General features: G+C 40.8%; 1 protein-coding gene across 1 annotated transcript in view; it reads left to right on the forward strand.

The window, feature by feature from the left end:
- Window positions 1-18,089, forward strand: part of MEIS2 (Meis homeobox 2) — a 680,512-nt gene that overhangs the window by 435,878 nt on the left and 226,545 nt on the right. The window contains exon 4 of the mRNA XM_029600205.1: window positions 5,856-5,932. Coding sequence (XP_029456065.1) covers window positions 5,856-5,932 — 77 coding nt within the window. The remainder of the gene's footprint in view (window positions 1-5,855; window positions 5,933-18,089) is intronic.

Genomic DNA, 18,089 nt, shown 5'->3' on the forward strand with positions numbered 1-18,089 from the left:
TGAGCATATACGGTACTTGTTTATTCAGAGAGTAGTGGAAGAGGGAGATGACTGGACATTAAGTAGGGTCTGTAGTAACATAGAGACAACTGAGCAGATTTACTGGGTCTTATTATGTGTTACTTCTTAGCTAGAACTAAATTTACTCAATTTCTTGTTTACCTTTGGAAGGCAAATAGTGGGAAATATTTGAGTTTTGCTGAATAACAACTGTTATGAAAGGATATTTTTGGTAGACATTGAGCTAAAATAGTAAAATACTTGTAATGGCCTGAAAAAAAAAAGTTTATTTGGGGCATGCAGGAAGCCGAGCCACCACAGGCACTTTTTCAGTGCCTTTTGCTGCCGTTCCCGGACATGTCCACATCAGTCATCAGATCCAAATACATTAGCTACTACTTGGGGCAGGAATAATTCCAGACTGGAGCATACCTGCAGTCAGACAGAGACCATTTCATCCTATAAAAACAATTTGACATTTTTTTAGAACTTTTTTGCATTTTTTGATAAGTAGGAAGATCCTCTTCAGTCATTCTTATCAGATAACACCAACATTTTTTTGACCCAACAGTTTCCTCTTGCTCCTTTGCTTTTCCAGTTTGAGCAGAGCCCGGATCTGGTGCCTTGAGCCTTTCTTTTCAAGTACCAAGGAGGATTTTCCACTGTTTATATTCCCTCCCAACTTACTTTAGTCCAGTCATTGCAGCAGCCCTCTTTGGCCTGGGAATGTACACCAAGCCTTTTTAATGCTACCACTAAGGGTTACCATTGTGCAGTGTCTAGGACTCCACCTGCTTAGGGTTTGTGAATACTGTCTCTGAGGAGCAGAGACCTGAACTGATAATTGAACCCAGGGCCTTCCGAATAGCAGTGCAAGGCACAGCTGCTGGGCTGACCCACCATAAATGTTTTTAACAACCTTTCCCTATTATTTTTAAGATCTGCTTAAAGTTTCCTATGCAAAAGCCACTTTTAAAGGGACATTACCAATTTTCCCACCAAGAATGGTATCACTGGTTTTTTAAAAACTTCTTTAACTTACCCTCATGCCTGTTATCCTATACAACATTCTTACCATCTTTCTTATTCTAAGCAAAGCCTCTATTTCCTTTTATTCTTAACTTTTATTTATTTATTTAAAGCTTTTTATATACCGGTATTAGTGTGAAACATCATATCGGTTTACATTGTAACTGCAGATTGAAATTACATGGAACAGGGAGAGGGAGGGAACAGGGACTAATAGGTGACAGAGTAATTGGTATCTACTCTTTATAACTTTATATCTACTCTCTTATATTTTATTATATTTCACACACTCATACTTTTTCATTTATTTAAAATATTTATAGCCCGTACCCTTCAAAGTTTGGGGTGGGATACAAGGTAACATACATAAAATAATACTCAAAATAAAACAAGACAATAAAATATCACATGTATATGCTCAGTAAAGGGCTGAAAATGAACGGTGAAATGTGCATGCTGCTGGAGTAGAAATTTCAAGGAATGTCAAGGTCTAAATGGCTGACACAAAGATTTCCTTAAATAAAAATGTCTTCAAGGCCTTTTTAAATGCCTTTGATTCCTTTAATTGCCATATGCACACAGGCAGATAGTTCCCTATAATCTGACCTGCTATCAAAAGGGGCCTTTCCCATGTTTTATCTAGATAAGCATCTCATGGAAATAGTACACTTGGTTCCTCTTCTCAAGTGCTAGTGAGTGTACGCACAGAGGCATAAACTGTAAGGATTGCATTTATCAGGCTAGGTGATGTTATTTATTAGATTGTGAGTGATGTAGCTGGCTTGTACTAAATTCTTCAGTGGACCGGAAGCCAGTGAAGTGATTTTAACACAGAGGTGATGTGATCCCAACCATAAACACTGGTCAGTACCCATGCCATGGAATTCTGGAATATTTGAAGTGATCTTAGGTGACTGGATAGAAGACCTAGATAAAGTAAGTTACAGTAGTCTAGGCCTGTGAAAACTAAGGACTGTAGTACGGTATGGAAATCATATGGCTCTAGTAAGGGTTTAACATGACTCGGTTTTAGACTTGAAGATTGAACTACTTTATATGAGGACGCATCGAAAGCACAGGATCCAGCATCACACCACGTTTCAAATCATTTTGTGAAATTGGAATATTATGGCCGTCAAAAATGAAAACAGAAGGTTAGGGGATGGGAGATGACTAAGTATCCTCACTTCTGTTTTTTTAATACTGAGAGATCTGTCATGAATCAATCAACATTTTACTGCAGGTAAATTGATGCACTCCACACACTTTCTCTTGCATGTAAAAACTTTCTCACATACACAACTTTTATATTCTATGTCATATAGAACACATCCATGGCTCAGTTGATCTTAAGAATAATTGAGAGTTCAGAACACACAGACAGTATTGTTATATACTAGAGATACATTAACATGAACCATTTCCACTAATACCTACAGTCAGTTCTCTGTCACACAAGCAAATGTACTATATATATATATATAAATACATCTCCTTCACACATATCATTTCTGCCATAACAGCACATGTGAAAACATAGGGCCTGATTTTCAAAAGCATTTACACACGTAAAACTCGGTTTTACACATGTAAATGCACTTTACCTGTGTAAGTGGGCTTTTGAAAATTGCTACAATATATGCCATTGAATTGTCCATAGGATTTACCTGTGTAAGTGCACTGTATGCGTGTAAATGGCTTTTGAAAATTGCTGCGATAGTATGTTACATTTAAATGCACAACTCCTTTGAAAATTCCCCTGTAAGTATACAAATAGTTATAGCACACATAAGAAATACACAAAATAGAAAAGATGTATTTACCAGAAAAAAAAATATACAAACAAGAGCTCTTGGTTGCTGAATTTCAGACTCATGCTTTGGTGAGAATGTCTTGTAAGTGTGTCCAGTTTGTTATATACCTTTCTGCATTGTGTGTGAGGACAGAGGATGTCTCTGTTGTTTGAGGCATATAAGTTTCCCTTTTCCCATCTTCCTGCCCTTCTTGTTCTAGGTTGCTCTGTATAGCTAGTTCTGAGTTGTGAAAGCATCTCGTCCTAGCAGCGGTAAAGTGGAAACTAAAGCAGCAAAGTAGGAAAAAGCAGGCATGTGTTTGTAAAGGGATTGTTTCTCTTTGAACTGTGCCATTGATAAAGTAATGAAGGCAAGGTGCGTAAAGGGGATAAAGCATTTTGTGAGTTTCACCATAGCATCTTTGTTTACTTCTTTCCAGTTATGATCTTGTTTTTCCACCAGGAATGAAAGATTTCTGTTTTTCTTGTTATCGTTTTTTTCTCATTGATTCCTATAGAGTTGAACTAAATAGGTGTGTGTTTGTGTGTGTGTGTGTGTGTGTGTGTGCGCGCGCGGGTGGAGGGGGGTTCCTACCATATTTAAAAGAGGCAATGTAGTGCCTGAAATGTAGACAAGTTATTTTAACTTTTTTCCCTTACTTCGAACTGCCATCATAGTAGACGCATGCTCACTGAGCTTCCTTTATCCAGTTCCAGATGTTGGTAACATTAGGAGAGTGATTGCATATCAGCAAAAGGATAATTAGGGTCATGCATACTGTAACGACACTGATAATGTATTACACACTTTCAAGAGAAGTGCAGCCTAAAAAAAAAAATCAGAACATATAAAGGCAGTTTATTTGATTTTCCTAAGATTCACAGAGCCCCTGAGCTATATTTTTTTTAATCTAGTATGTGATTATTTTAATTATTTTACCGGAAATTATTTTTGAATTACTAATTTGAGTGAATTGAACGTTTTGTGAATTATTCATGGGTTTAGTGTTGCCTTGACCATGACCTTGATGGTATCTAGGCATAAAAACTGAATGGATGCTTCGCTTCTCTCTCCCTTCTCTTTTGCATTTGAGCCACCATCTTTCTCTCTAGATTTGAATGGCTTGTTCACAGTGTAGCTCCTTTTTACTATACTGTTTGTAAAGTAGAAGCAGAGCATGACTGTAAACATTTTTTTTCCTTTTGCATTAATTCTTCCTTATCTGTTTCTGACACTGTATTGCCTGCATTTTTTAAAACCAAATTAACACTTTAAGGAAAACATATTTTGTTATTTTCCTTTCCTTCCCACTAGCTTTATAGATAGAGTGACCACATAGTTTGATATCAAGAGGGACAGGGAGAGTCAGTCCTGGTTTTTTATTCCATTGTATGCATAGAGATATAATTTTGATTTCCTTATTGATTTCTCTTAGAAAACCAGGACTACATCTCCATGCATGTAAGGTAGTAAAACCAAGGGAGTAGATATATAAATGCAAGCTTGCTAAGTAACTTAGCCAGATATAGTGTATCCTGCTAAGTTACAAGGATCCATGCCACTGAATACCCACGTACAAACGCTACATAGCTGGATAAGTAAATAGCAGTGCTAAACTTATCCAGTTAACTTATCTTGCTAAGTCTCAAAATCGCTACTTAACTGAAGAAGTTATCTGACTAAGTAGTGCTGCCATGATCCGAATACTGCCTGTCAGCAGCTGTTGAACATAACCGGATATTCTGGATAAGTCCTACTTACCTAGCTATCCTGTGTTTGAATATTAAGCTGAAGATGACCTCAGCGTGTTTACCTTCATATGGAGCTACTATGGTCACCCTGTTGATAGAACCCTATATAATAATACCTATTCACTTTCCTCCTACCAAAACATTTTGTGAAACAAAGATAGTCCTGGTTTATGACTTCACTGGGACATTTAGGGGCAGATTTTCAAAGGGTTACGCATGTAACTTATGCGCGTAACCCCGAAAACCTGTCCTGCGTGCGCCAAGCCTATTTTGCATAGGCCCGGCAACGCGCACAAGCCCCGGGATGCGTGCAAACCCCGGGGCTTTGAAAAAGGGGAAGGGGAAGGGGCGGGGGCATGGGCAGGGTGCCAGTCCGGGGGCGGGACCGAAGCCACTGGCACAGCGGCTGTGCCAGGAGTTCGCACACCGGCACTTGGCTGGTGCGCGCAAGTTACGCCTGCCCATAGGCAGGCGTAAATCACAAAATAAAGGTAGGGGGGATTTAGGTAGGGCTGGGGGGCAGGTTAGATAGGGGAAGGGAGGGGAAGGTGGTGGGGCATAAGGAAAGTTCCCTCCGAGGCCACTCTGATTTCGGAGTGGCCTCAGAGGGAACAGGGAAAGCCATCGGGGCTCCCCTAGGGCTTGGTGCGTGCAAGGTGCGTCAAGCCCTAGGGTTTTATGACATGCATGTGGCTGCGCGCGCATATTATAAAATTGGGCGTAGATTTGTGCGCGCCGGGTTGCGTGCACAAATCTACGCCCGCGCGCATGTTATAAAATCTGGCCCTTATTCTTTGAAACAATGTTTATCTTGTGCCAGATCCCTGTTGGTTACATCAAGTTTGCTTCTTTCTTTTTTTTTTTTTTTTATTGGTCTACCTTTCAAAAAGGCAGGACTCAACTCTGGCTTCCTGGCACTGTATAAGTGCTTTTGTCTTCATATTAGAACATGATAAGCTGTCTGCTGTTATTATTAAGCATTTCATTTTAAAAAAGAGCACTTATGGTTGCAACAGTGTTCATACAGTATGAAAACATGATGCATGGTATTCCATCAGAAAGTATGTTGAGTTAGCTGATATAGCTCAGAACAAGGGATTCAAGAGGGCTAAGATGTTGCAAACAATTAGAAGTTATTGAAAAGCTTGCTCACGGTGTGCTTAGCTAAGGAAACAAGGAAATAAAAAAATATTAAACAGAAAATATGTTTTCATTCGCATAGCTCATCCTGGTTAGCTTCTGACTGGCGCTTCTAAATATTTGGTTTCTTTGTTTCATTTAGCATCCCTACCCTTCAGAAGAACAGAAGAAACAGTTAGCCCAAGACACAGGACTTACAATTCTACAAGTAAACAACTGGTAAGTGACCTTAAAATCTCCTTCTTCGTTACCTCTTCTCAACCAACATTGTCAATTTCTCTTACAATAACATGGATAGAGAGACAACTGCTTGAATGCTTTATAAAAGGTACTTACGTAATATTTAGAGAACCAAGGTGTAATAAACAGTAGTGATAAGCACTCTGTTTCATTTTGTGTTATTTCAAAACAAAATGAAAAGAAAAATCCAGCAAAATTCATTGAGGTAGATATTCAAGAATAAACTTTAAGTAAGTTGGCCGTTTAAGACCCGGGATATTCAGGAGGATGGCTATGCTACTGAGTATTCCCAAACCTAGTCACTAGATAGCCAAATAAGTCTTATCCAGAGAACTGTAGACCTGCTCAAGCAGGTCTAAATATCACTACTTATCTGGCTATGTTAAGCAGATAAGTACCTCCTCCCTAAAAACGTCCATTTCCCATCTAACACTTAGCCGGGTAAGTGGCGGCCACTAAACATGGCCAGATATTCAACGTCGCTTAGCTAGATAAGTCCTTAGTTATCTGGCTAAGTGGCGCTAAGTATCAACCTCATTGTGTTTTTCCATTGTTTCAGAATACATCCTGTGCCACACTGCCAAATTCTATCTCCTCCCCCTACCAAGTGCTACCACAATAAAAAAAAATAAATATTAACCCCCAGTCCTTCCTCAACCTTCCTAGACCTATCTTATCCCATCCATGGAGTTGAATAAGTTAAAATGGGACAGGCATGATCCCCGATATGTCATATAATGAAATGGTGCTGACCTCAGAGCCAGCAGGATTCATTTTGACAACAGGACTCTGTGGGACAGGAACAACTGGCGATTGCAACTGTCCCATTTCAACTTATACAACCCATAGTTGGGTAGGTCATACATTTTGGGAGGGTGGGAAGATAGGGTAAAGGACGGGTGGGGATAACATTTGTATTTCAGCAGAACTGGGGAGTTTTTGTGGTGTAGGGATCCCAACCCCTTCATTTCTTTTTGTTAATGTTTACTTTGTTTCAGTTAAATTAAAAGAAACAAAATAAAAATCAAATGATACAAAACCAATTGTTTTTCCTGTGCACATCCTTATTAAATATCCTCTTCCCCTTATTACAAACACATTCACCTTGCCAGATGCTTGAATTAAGGGACATATCAGAAGAATTTAAAATAAACATTCTATTTATAAGTCCATCTTTTCATAGGTCTGGGCTTCTGTCTATAGAAATAATTCTTATCATAAGAACACTATGCATCTAAAAATGGTTTTCATGTAGTCCCAGGGATGTTCATACCAGAGGAATTCACTGTGCTCGTCAGGCTGTGCATTCTGATACAGACGAGCATCAGAAGCATTTTCTTCAAATGCTTTGAGTTGCAGACACTTTCTTATTATTATGCTTTAGTGAGGGTAATTTTCAAAGCTATTTCCACAGGTAAAATGGTGTTTACCCACGAAAATGGCCTTTTACAAAACTGCCTACCCGATATGCAGTTAAAGTGCATGCATAAGGCCTGTATTAGAGATGTGCATTCGTTTGAAACAAATTAGCAAATGAAGCCACATTTCCTATTTCATTTTATAGCATTTTCAAAACAAAATGATAGAAAAATCAATCAAAAAAAGGGAAAACTCAGACCAACCCTCAAAAACTGCATAGGTCAAGAGCCTCCTCGGTCCCCCACTTACCCGACATGTGGGGAGGGTCCTGTCGATAATGGCCAGCCTGAGGTCTAGGCTGTGCGCTGGGACCCAACCCAAGGCTTGGTCCAGTTGCCAAGGTCTAAACCCAGGCACAACACTGGCATATTGTGAGCTGGGTCCCATTGCAAAGTCCTTAATCTAAGTCCAGGCTCAATGCCAGGGGCCTGGCCTGGAGGCCAGGTCCCAGAGCCTACTCCCAGTTCCAGGACTAATGCCTGGTCCTGTCACTGAAGCCTCAGCCTAGGCCTAGGCCCAATTCTGGGGCATGACCTGGAGTGATGTCTCTCTAGCACCTTCCTCCTGAGTGAAGGGCCTCATTTTGATCTACAGCCATTATGAGCCTAGGCCTAAGCAGAGGTCTTGGCATCAGGACCCAGTCTCTAGGCCAGTCCCCATTGTTGGATGTGGGCCTAGGTCAAGACCTCAGCACTGGGACCTGGCCTCCAGCATCAGGCCGTCCTGGGCCTAGACTGAGGCCTTGGCATTGGAACCTGGCATCCATGCTGGACCCAGGCATTGGGCCTCAGCCTCTGGGCCAGGCACCTGCATCATGCCTAGGTATGGGCAGAAGCTTCCATGTTAGGTTGATCCGAAGCCTTGACGATGGAACCCAATCTCCAGGCCAAGGCGCAGCAGCAAGCCTGGGCTTAGGCCTAGGCCTCCAGCTGGGTCCTGGCATTAGGTCTGGGCCTGGGCCTCAGCCTTGGGCCGGCCACTTCAATGTAACCTCCCACAGATGAGTTAAGTTGGAGCTAGGGTGGTTCTTAACCCTAGCAATCTTTGAATGGTGGGAGAGACTGGGGACCTGGGGAGGCCCCATTTTTTTTTTTTTTAATTTCTTTTAACATTTATTATATTTCAGCAAACTACAGAAACAAACTATACATTAAACAAACTGATATCCGAGGGGGAAAAACTTAAAAACAAAACAAAATATTTTTCCTGCACATCCTTAGCCTGTATACATGTACTCTTACCTGCCAGGAGCAGAGGCATGTCCAGGGGCAGGATTGAGTAGGGGTTTGCATTCATGTGCATGCTTTTATATTTTTAAGTTTCTGGATAATATGTTTATGATTTTAATGGAGGGAAGGGAAGAATTTTTTTTTGGCTGTTTTTGCATTGTATATATATATATTTTTTTTTTTTTCTGTTCTTCAATTTGATATCTTTTGTTTAAAAGGGAGTAATAGAAATTGAAAAAAAAAAAAGGTTTTCCTTGAAAAAAAAACTGCGTATACATTAGCAGGTATAAATGTGTGTGGGTAATTTTGGTGGGCTAATTTTCAAAGGGCAAGGGTGGGTGTGCTTTCCCTTTGAAAACTAATGTGGAGTCTGTGGGTAAATGACTTTAAATCTCTGCAGGCAGTTTCAAAATTTCCTCCTAAACTGCAATATTAGTAATTTTCCTATTTGATGTGGAAAATATAGACTCTTCTGGGTTTGTCCTAGTTTGTGATGTGGTAGATTACAACTTTGGTGGTGGTGGTGGTGAGGACACTTGCACATGGCTTAGAATATAACCAAGGAAAGAAAGGAGGAGCGGATTAAATAAAATGATAACAATGGCTAAGAAATGATATAGGAATTGCTTATCAAAATACTGGGCCAGAGTTTTATCAGCAGCTTAATTTTGTTCAGTACATTCTCGGGTGATGTTCAGATTAATTGAACTGACAGTTCTCTTTCAGAATTCGGGGAGAGTATTTGCACGGATTTCAGGCCTTATACAAACTTAATTACATGGAACTCCATTTTATCATTCTAATTCCATGTAGCGGAGGTTGTATTTACAAATGAGAAGCCGCTGCCTTTTATTCACAGCTTTCCTTAATATATTTATCAAAGCAGGTTCATTTACAAAGTGCTCTATCTGTGGGTTACAGGCAGGCAGACATTAACAAAGCTTTTAGGTTTATCAGGCTCACTGCCTGATGAGCCACCCGAGGGGCAATTGATTTTGTGGAGCTGTGATTCATTTTTTTCTCATTTTTCTAGGATCACAATGAGAGACATGCTTGGAGAATTAGCCAGTTTGTCTGCCTTATCTGTCAGGCAATTTTTTTTTCTTTCCCAGGGAAGTCAAGCTACTTAAATTGGCCACAGGAACTGCCGTTATCTGACTTTAATGCACCCTATAGTGTGGATAGCATTTCAATTACAGCAGTAACCAAAGCTTAGCTGTAGCCCTTTTCATGCCTAGTGCTGTACAGAAAGTGATGTGCCTAACCTACAGAAGCAGAAAATTGAGTTGCCTTGCCTCTGTCAGGGTGATTAATGCAGAAATAAACTGCTAACCTGAAAAGAAAGGCAGAAAGGAAGGATGTACAATACAGACTTGAATTCACTTTCATTCTTTTCTGAAGATTGGAAGCCAGTGCCTTTCAAGACTTCCTCTCCTCTTTTACCCTACATAGGTAGCCAGATGGGTTTGAGATGTTTATCTCCTGACAGTATATGTTGTACATGAGAAATATACTTGTGAAATGCCTTTGAGGAACTCCTTGTTTGAAATGGTGGTTTCCTTAAGTACAACCCATTCTCTGGCATTGTTTTATTTTTCAGTTACAGAGTTGTTTTCCAGGGTTTGTGCTTTGTGGTGTAAACAGTGCTCAAGTATTAAGAAAGCACTCTTCACAGTTTCTGTTGCAGACAGAATGTAAGGGCGGAGCCGTGGCCTTGAGCCATTAGAACATTGGACTATGATTCTGAGAAGTCCATAGTTATGGGTTCAAGACTCACCTATAGTGCTGACTCTGTGTGGCCTTGGGCAAGGTACTTTATCTCTTTCTGCTTCTGGGATACAGTTGAAAACAAAACAGAACATTTGCTTTTCCTGGTGAACAAATTATATTTTGTAAATATGAAGAGGCCGATATTCAGCACCACTTAGCTGGAGAAGTTTGAACTTACCTGGCTAAGTGGCACTGTTTCAGTATTTGGCCACGTTCGGCGGCTGCCATTTATCCAGATAACTTTTTATCCAGCTAAGAAGTTATCTGGATAAGTGAAGGGTAGCACAGTGCCAATATTAAGCCTTATCTAAGTAAGTATGTGATTCACTAAGGGTATTTCCCATATACAAAATGGGAGAAAAGCCTTAATGAATCTAGCCCTAAGTTAGCTTGATAAATTAGACCCGCTTTTCAGCTGGTCTAAAGTTAGCCAAATATACTTATCTGGCTTAACTAGTAGATAGCTGAGTACATTCCATAGCACAGCTGCACCACTGAATAAATCAGCCAAGTTAGCCGGATACGTTTATCCAGCTAACTTGCTCATCCAGATAGCAGTTGAATATGGACTGTGATATGCTTGGGAAGAATCAACATGGCTTCCACAAAATTCACTGGAGTTTTTTGAGGTGTCAGCAAACAGGCAGGTAAGGAGAATCCATTTGATATAATTATGCCACACATTGGAGGTAATTTTCAAAAGTATTTACATGTTTAAAACTGGGGTTTTCATGTGTAAATGCACTTTACATGCGTAAATGAACATTTGAAAAGTACTACGATAGTATGTTACATTTACATATGTAACGCCTTTGAAAATTACCTCCACGGTTTGCTTTTACATAGATAATATATATATAGGTGCACAAGATATATGGAATGAATATAGAATACATTTTCAGAAATTGATAATTTCTGTAGACCCTTTTCCATTGCTTTCTTTACCAAAATCAACAATTGCACACAATATAAAATCTGTGATTTACAAGTGTCAAACTTGCTTTGAAAACATTGCTTCAAGAGTAAGATGAAGAAGGAAGGAAGAAAGGAGTCAAAAGAAGCAAGGGGAGAGTCTGGCAACAAGACAGAGAAAAGAGAGTGGTTCTCTGTATAAATGATGTGCCTTCATAGAGGGAACCTTATTAGGAAATCACCTATTTGTTCTGTATTTTTGATAAGGCAAGTTTGGTTACATACCCTTGGAATCCAAGATGCTCAAAAATATTTTGATAAAAATGGCAAAAACTTGACTCTTCACTCCTATGAGAAAATTCATAATAAATGACTATTTCTGAATTTTTTTTATCATTGTATTTAATACAGGCGAAAACCATCAAAGCCTTTTTAATGCTTTATTCATACACCTTCCTTTTGTCTTTTTGTTGACAAAAAAACTGCAGAACTGATGAATTTCTTCATATTCTTCCTTTCATATGGAAATCCTCCCTTTGAAGTCTATAGGGAATAGTTTGTCAAATATAAATATTTTATGGATTATTGGCAAAACTATTTGTGAACTGAAAATTGCATGCAATGGAGACAGTGCATGCAAATATATCTCATGCATTATTAGGGATATCCTGCAAATCAGATTGGTTGGGATTGGGGAAGGTTCCTGAACAGGTATGAGAACCAGTGGGTAAAGGAGCATGGTTTCTTCATCAACAAGAAGACATTAATTAGCCTTAATGTGAGAGTGATTTTGTCTAGTGGTACTGACAGAGCTGGCTCAGGAGTCTGTGTACATGCTGCCTCGTGAGCCTCTCGGACTTGCTTCATCTCAGCTACTGCATAGATGTGTTGTCTTGTTCTCTCTCTACAATTTGTTTTCTGGCTTTCTTTTGTATTGACCTGATTTTTCTGTCTCATTACATCATTTTTCTTTTTCAAACCTCTACCTCAGCAGTCCCTCAACAGAACTTTGCAGTTCAGCCAAAAAAATCAAAATAAAAATAAAGGGAGCATATGAAATGGAGACATCTGGGGCCAAGAAAATTGTGTTTGGTGGCTACAAGGCTGGCATTTGTGGGTGACAAATTTTCATTGCAACTTCTCATTTTATTTGCTATTGCTGCCTGGGCCTGGAGAATGACTGTACAGCTTCTACAGGTGTGATAAAATATCCTTGCAGGTGCAACAACACCACCACACCTGGAAAATGGAGGTCCTGTGGAAGACACAGTGAAGCTGCTATTTGTCCCCAGAGCCAGGCATTGATGGACTTTCAGTGCAGGAAATCAAAGTGCCTTCCTGTTCCCCCAGTATGGTGCTGGTTCCAGAATCCATCTCAGATCAAGGGTTCAACGTGAAGCATAGAAGCAAGGTACTGGCTAAAAACAGAGAAAAGTGCGTAAGAGGTGCAAGGGATCCTCTCCAGGGCCTTCTCCCTCAGAACCAAAGAAATCAATGCCATTAACATGACCCTCTGCTGAGGTAGAACTGGCCTCAATTCCGAGGCAGGACAGGACCTCTCTGGCACAGGTGCCATCCTTGCTCATGACACAGAAGATTCTAAAGGTGCTGAGCCACCTTTTCCACCTGAACTCAATGCAGTCTAGGGATAGTCAGTCTTGTAGGCATGCAGATTTTCAACAGTGTGACCTACTAAGGCCCTGTCCTTATTGAGGCGGAATACCTCAGTGCCAAAACACAAAGGTCTTGCTATGGTGTATAAGGTGGTGTCTCTGGCACCGTTCATTAGACATGGTATTGATGAATGGGAAGTCTTGATGCATCTGATGTGGAGTGCCCTGGAGCTGGCCACGGCTACAGCTATCACTGCAGTCTCAAGCTCCCATTTGGTGCTGCCAGCATCAGCAGGCCTTAGTGAAAAGGAACTAATCTGGATCTCAGAAAAGGATGTCTCTCCTTTAGTTCCAATGCAAATGATCCCTCAGTCAGTGGGGACATAGCTGTCAGAGCTTATGATGAATTTCTTCATCTTGTTGGACTCTGCAGACCGGAGAGGGAGGTTGAAGCCTCTCCTTTCCAAGATGGAGGAAATCTTCCCAAATATTAATGCTGCTCAAAGTCCCCCAGAAACTCAAACTTCACTTTAGTGATGGGAGTAAGTCTTCCTCCTTCAGCCGCTGATTTGCCTCATCCATGGTTGTCCCTTCATGGATCAAAAGGGAAAGAAATGTCATCTGTGCACTTTGAGTTTCCCCCAGAAGCTTCACCTTCCGAGCAGTGGAGGTATTCTCCCCATTCGCTATCATTATGTTTGGGATCATGATTCAGTGTACCACTGTGGTCAGGGAATGAGGAGGATTCCACGGAGATTCTTTCTTACCCTTTACCAGACTTGCCCCAGCATATGTCTCCTCTGGAAGATCTCTGCTACTCATGTTTCCTGGATAAGCTGGCAAAGATGCTTTCCATCAGTGTTAGGAAGGAGGTAGACCTGAGACTGGCTGTCTACAGGCTTCTTCAGTTTCTTCATCCTCTGGTACAGAATTTCTTCAAAGAACTACAATTAAGGTTTTTGCAGACTTTGATATCATGCTTTACAGTGGCCCAAAAACTAGATGTGAAGTAAAAGATACAGGCCTTCCGAGATTTTGGAGTGGTTCAACTACCTCAACACTTGGTGGTTGAAGCATACGATGCTCACTCATAATCACTCAAACATACCTCCTGAAAGAAGTTTGGGAAGAAGGTCTTCCAAGGATCCATGCTTATTGTCCAGATAGCAGCTCATCAGCTGTTCAAGTTACAGTATTTGAATGAATGTGTGCAAAAGGTGGAACCTTTGATAGAGTCTTCGGACTTGGAACAGGAGGAATTCTGCCAAGCTGCAGACAATATAGGAATGTGAGAAACATCTGATGCATGTATGTAGGTTTTTGACATTACAGCCAGGATTTTGGCTGCTTCTGTTAGAGATTGAAGGCTGAAATTACAGAGAATGAGTGTTTTGTGAAGATGTGCATGATCAACTGGCAGATATTTCCTTGGTTGGGGACAATTTATTTGGCAGCAGAGTGAAAGAGATGGTGGCTCTGGTTGAAGAGCAACTCTTCACCTGTCATTGTTGGCAGTATCAGGGGAACAGTTGGTCCCAGCCCATTGACTATATTTTTCCTACCCATTCTTCCAAAGATACTTCTTACACTCTTTTCAACAGCCTTGAACTCCTCCCATTCTTCACCAGCAGCAGATGCCTGTTAGAGGCTAGCAGAGGGAAAGGAATCAATGAAAGACCTAGGAGCAGCCTAAGCATGGGACCAATTTTTGACATCTTTGAGGTTTGCTTACCCATCTCTTCCAGTAGGGGGAGGGTCCAGTCCTTCCTTCTGAAATGGATGCACCAAGAACCATTCAGAAGGAAAGATCTACCTGTGGGTCCTGAACATTTTAGTCTGGTTACTGTTTGTATTTTTCTCACCCTTCTTTGACCCAATGGGCTTCAATCTTTAACTCTCTCTCAATCTGTCCAGCTGCTGGGGAGGTAAAGTAGCTCCTACAACAAAAGATGAAAAATGTGTCCTTCTCAGCAGTGTGGCAAGAGGTTCTACTCCCAGTATTTTCTGATCCACAAAAAGTTGAGAGGGTTGAAGACTTGCAAGGGCTGAATAAACAATTGATTTGGGAGAGGTTCAACATGACCTTCCTCCTAACAGTTTTTCCCTTCATTCAACCAGGGGATTGGATTTGAACTCTGGACCTTAAAAATGCTTATGCACACATCCCCATTCATCCATTTCACCAAAAGTTCCTTAAGTTAATGGTAAAAGACATGCACTATCAGTATAAGGTGCTTCCTTTAGGTCTCTTGGCAGACCAGAGTGTGTTCACAAAATGCCTTGCAATAGTTTATGCGTATCTGCTTTGGCAGAGATTCTGCATAATCCCTTACCTGGATGATTGGTTGGTGATGGGTCAATCTCCAACAGGAGTTATGGAGTCCCTCAAAGCAACTATTCAACTTCTCCAATCTCTGGGGTTCTTGGTCAACTTTCCAAAGTCCAACATGACCCCTATCTCAAGAAATTTAGTTCATAGGAGCCTAGATAGACTCAGTCAAGGAGAAGGCATGTCTTCCAGTCAAAAGAGCCACATTACTGATGGGCCTAGTGAGCTATTTTCTACAACACAGTTGAACACCAGTAAGATCATAGTAGCACAGTAAATGACAGAGGATAAAAACCAATATGATCTATTGGCCTTGGTTCTTCTGTGGCACATGTCTGCAGTGATACATGTAGTTAGTTCCTTTGGCTTGTTTGTTTATGCACTCTTCATTCTATCAACTGTTACCCCATCAGATTTTCATAACCACCAAGATAAGGGCAGCCCTTCAGTGGTGAATGAAACCAGAGACTCTCCAGGTGGGCCTCTCACTGCATGTCCCATCCCATCAAGTGATCCTGTCTATTGAAGCCGCCACTAAGGGGGGGGGGGTGCAAACAGAAGCTGTGTGGACCCAGCAGTCATGGTTCACAGTGGAGAGCCATCTATATATCAACATGTTGGAGCTGTGAACTATCCATTATGCGTTGGGATAGTTCTCTCACTTGCTATCCATCCAGGTAGGCAACCAGATGACCGTGTTATACAGTACATTTAGAAAGTATTCAGACCCCTTTATTTTTTCCACATTTTGTTACATTACAGTCTTATTCTAAAATGGATAATATGCATTTTTCCCTCCTCAGGCTACATATACCTCATAATGACAAAGTGAAATACGGTTTGTAGAAATTTATGCAAATTAATTTTTTAAAACCTGAAATATCACATTTACATAAGTATTCAAACCCTTTACTCAATACTTTGTTGAGGTTCCTTTTGCAGCTTCAAGTCTTCTTGGCTATGACACTACAATCTTGGTACACCTGGATTTGGGGATTTTCTCCCATTCTTCTCTGCAGATCCTCTCAAGCTGTCAGGTTGGATTGGAATGTCAATGCACAGCTGTTTTCAGGTATCTCTAGAGATGTTCAATCGGGTTCAAGTCTGGCCACTCAAGGACATTCACAGACTTGTCCCAAAGCCACTCTTTTATAGTTGTAGCTACGTGCTTAGAGTTGTTGTCCTGTTGGAAGGTGAATCATCACTCCAGTCTGAGTTCCAGAGCACTCTGGAGCAGGATTTTATCAAGGATCTCTCTGTACCTCTATCCTGACTAGTCTTCCAGTTCCTGCCTCTGAAAAAAATCCCCACTGCATGATGCTGTCACCAACATGCTTCACCGTGGGATGGTATTTGCTAGGTAATGAGCGGTGCCTGGTTTCCTCCAGACACGATGTTTGGCATTCAGGCCAGAGAGTTCAATCTTGGTTTCATCAGATCAGAGAATCTTGTTTCTCATGCTCTGAAAGTCCTTTAAGTGCCATCATGTGCCTTTTACTAAGGAGTGGCTTCCATTTGGCCACTGTACCATAAAGGCCTGATTGATAGAGTACTACAGAGATGGATGTCCTTCTGGAAGTTTCTCCCATCTCCACAGTGGAACTCTGGAGCTCTGTCAGAGTGAACATTGGGTTCTTGGTCATTTCTCTGAACAAGGCTCTTCTCCCCCAATTGCTCAGTTTGGGCAGGCAGCCAGATTGTTCCAAACTTCTTCTATTTAAGAATGATGGATGACTCTATGTTCTTTGGGACCTTCAATGCTGCAGCAATTTTTTTATACCCTTCCCCAGATCTGTACCTGATACAATCCTATCTCGGAGATCTACAGACAATTCCTTCAACTTCATGAGTTTGATTTTGCTCTGACATGCACTGTCAACTGTGGGACCTTGTATAGACAGGTATCTGCCTTGCCAAATCATGTCCAATCAATTGAATTTACCACAGGTAGACTTCAATCACGTTGGAGAAACATCTCAAGGGTGATCAATGGAAACAGGATGCACCAGAGCTGAATGTTAGTGTTATAGCTAAGGGTATGTATACTTATGTAAATGTGATGTTTCAGTTTTTTTTAAACTAATTTGCACAAATTTCTACAAACCTGATTTTGCTTTGTCATTATGGAGAATTGTATGTAGACTGAGGAGGAAAAATGCTTATTATCCATTTTAAAATAAGGCTGTAATGTAACAAAATGTGGAAAAAGTGAAAGGGTCTGAATACTTTCTGAATGCACTATACATGAACACACAGGGAAGCATGGGTTTGTATACCCTCTGTGAGAAAGTCCTTCAGATGTAATCATTGCTAAGTCATCACAATGCTTATCATCAGGCAACCTATTTTCCAGGAATCCAAAATGTGTTGACAGAGCACCTAAGTAGAGTGCTGCAACCTCAAATGGTCCTTGGATCAAAGGGTGATTGACAATAGTTACAGAATGCCAAAGATTGACCTGCTTACTTCAGAGGACAACAGAAAGATTGAACGGTTCTGCTTCGTTCTTCCAAGCAGCTACAGTTCAGCAATGCTTTTATGTTAAACTAGAACACTGGTCTACTCTGTGTATTCACCAGTTCTTCTGATTGCTAGGTATGTCACGAAGATCATTCAGGACAAGGTGAGATTGTTTCTCATAGTACTGGCATGGCAATGTCAAATGTGGTATCCATATCTCATGTGTCTGTCAGCTAGCCTCCAGTTTCATTGGGGAGCTGTCTGACTCTCATCAAATAGGAGAAGAGCGGGCTTTGATGTTGAATGTGCCATCGTCTCCTCCTTAGTTCTGATTTTGGCAGGAAAACCTTTGACCAGAAGATTCTACAGATTCAAATGGAAGAGGTTCTCAACTTGTCCTTGGG

The sequence above is a fragment of the Rhinatrema bivittatum genome, chromosome 4 (genome assembly GCF_901001135.1).
Source record: "Rhinatrema bivittatum chromosome 4, aRhiBiv1.1, whole genome shotgun sequence".
NCBI lineage: Eukaryota > Metazoa > Chordata > Amphibia > Gymnophiona > Rhinatrematidae > Rhinatrema > Rhinatrema bivittatum.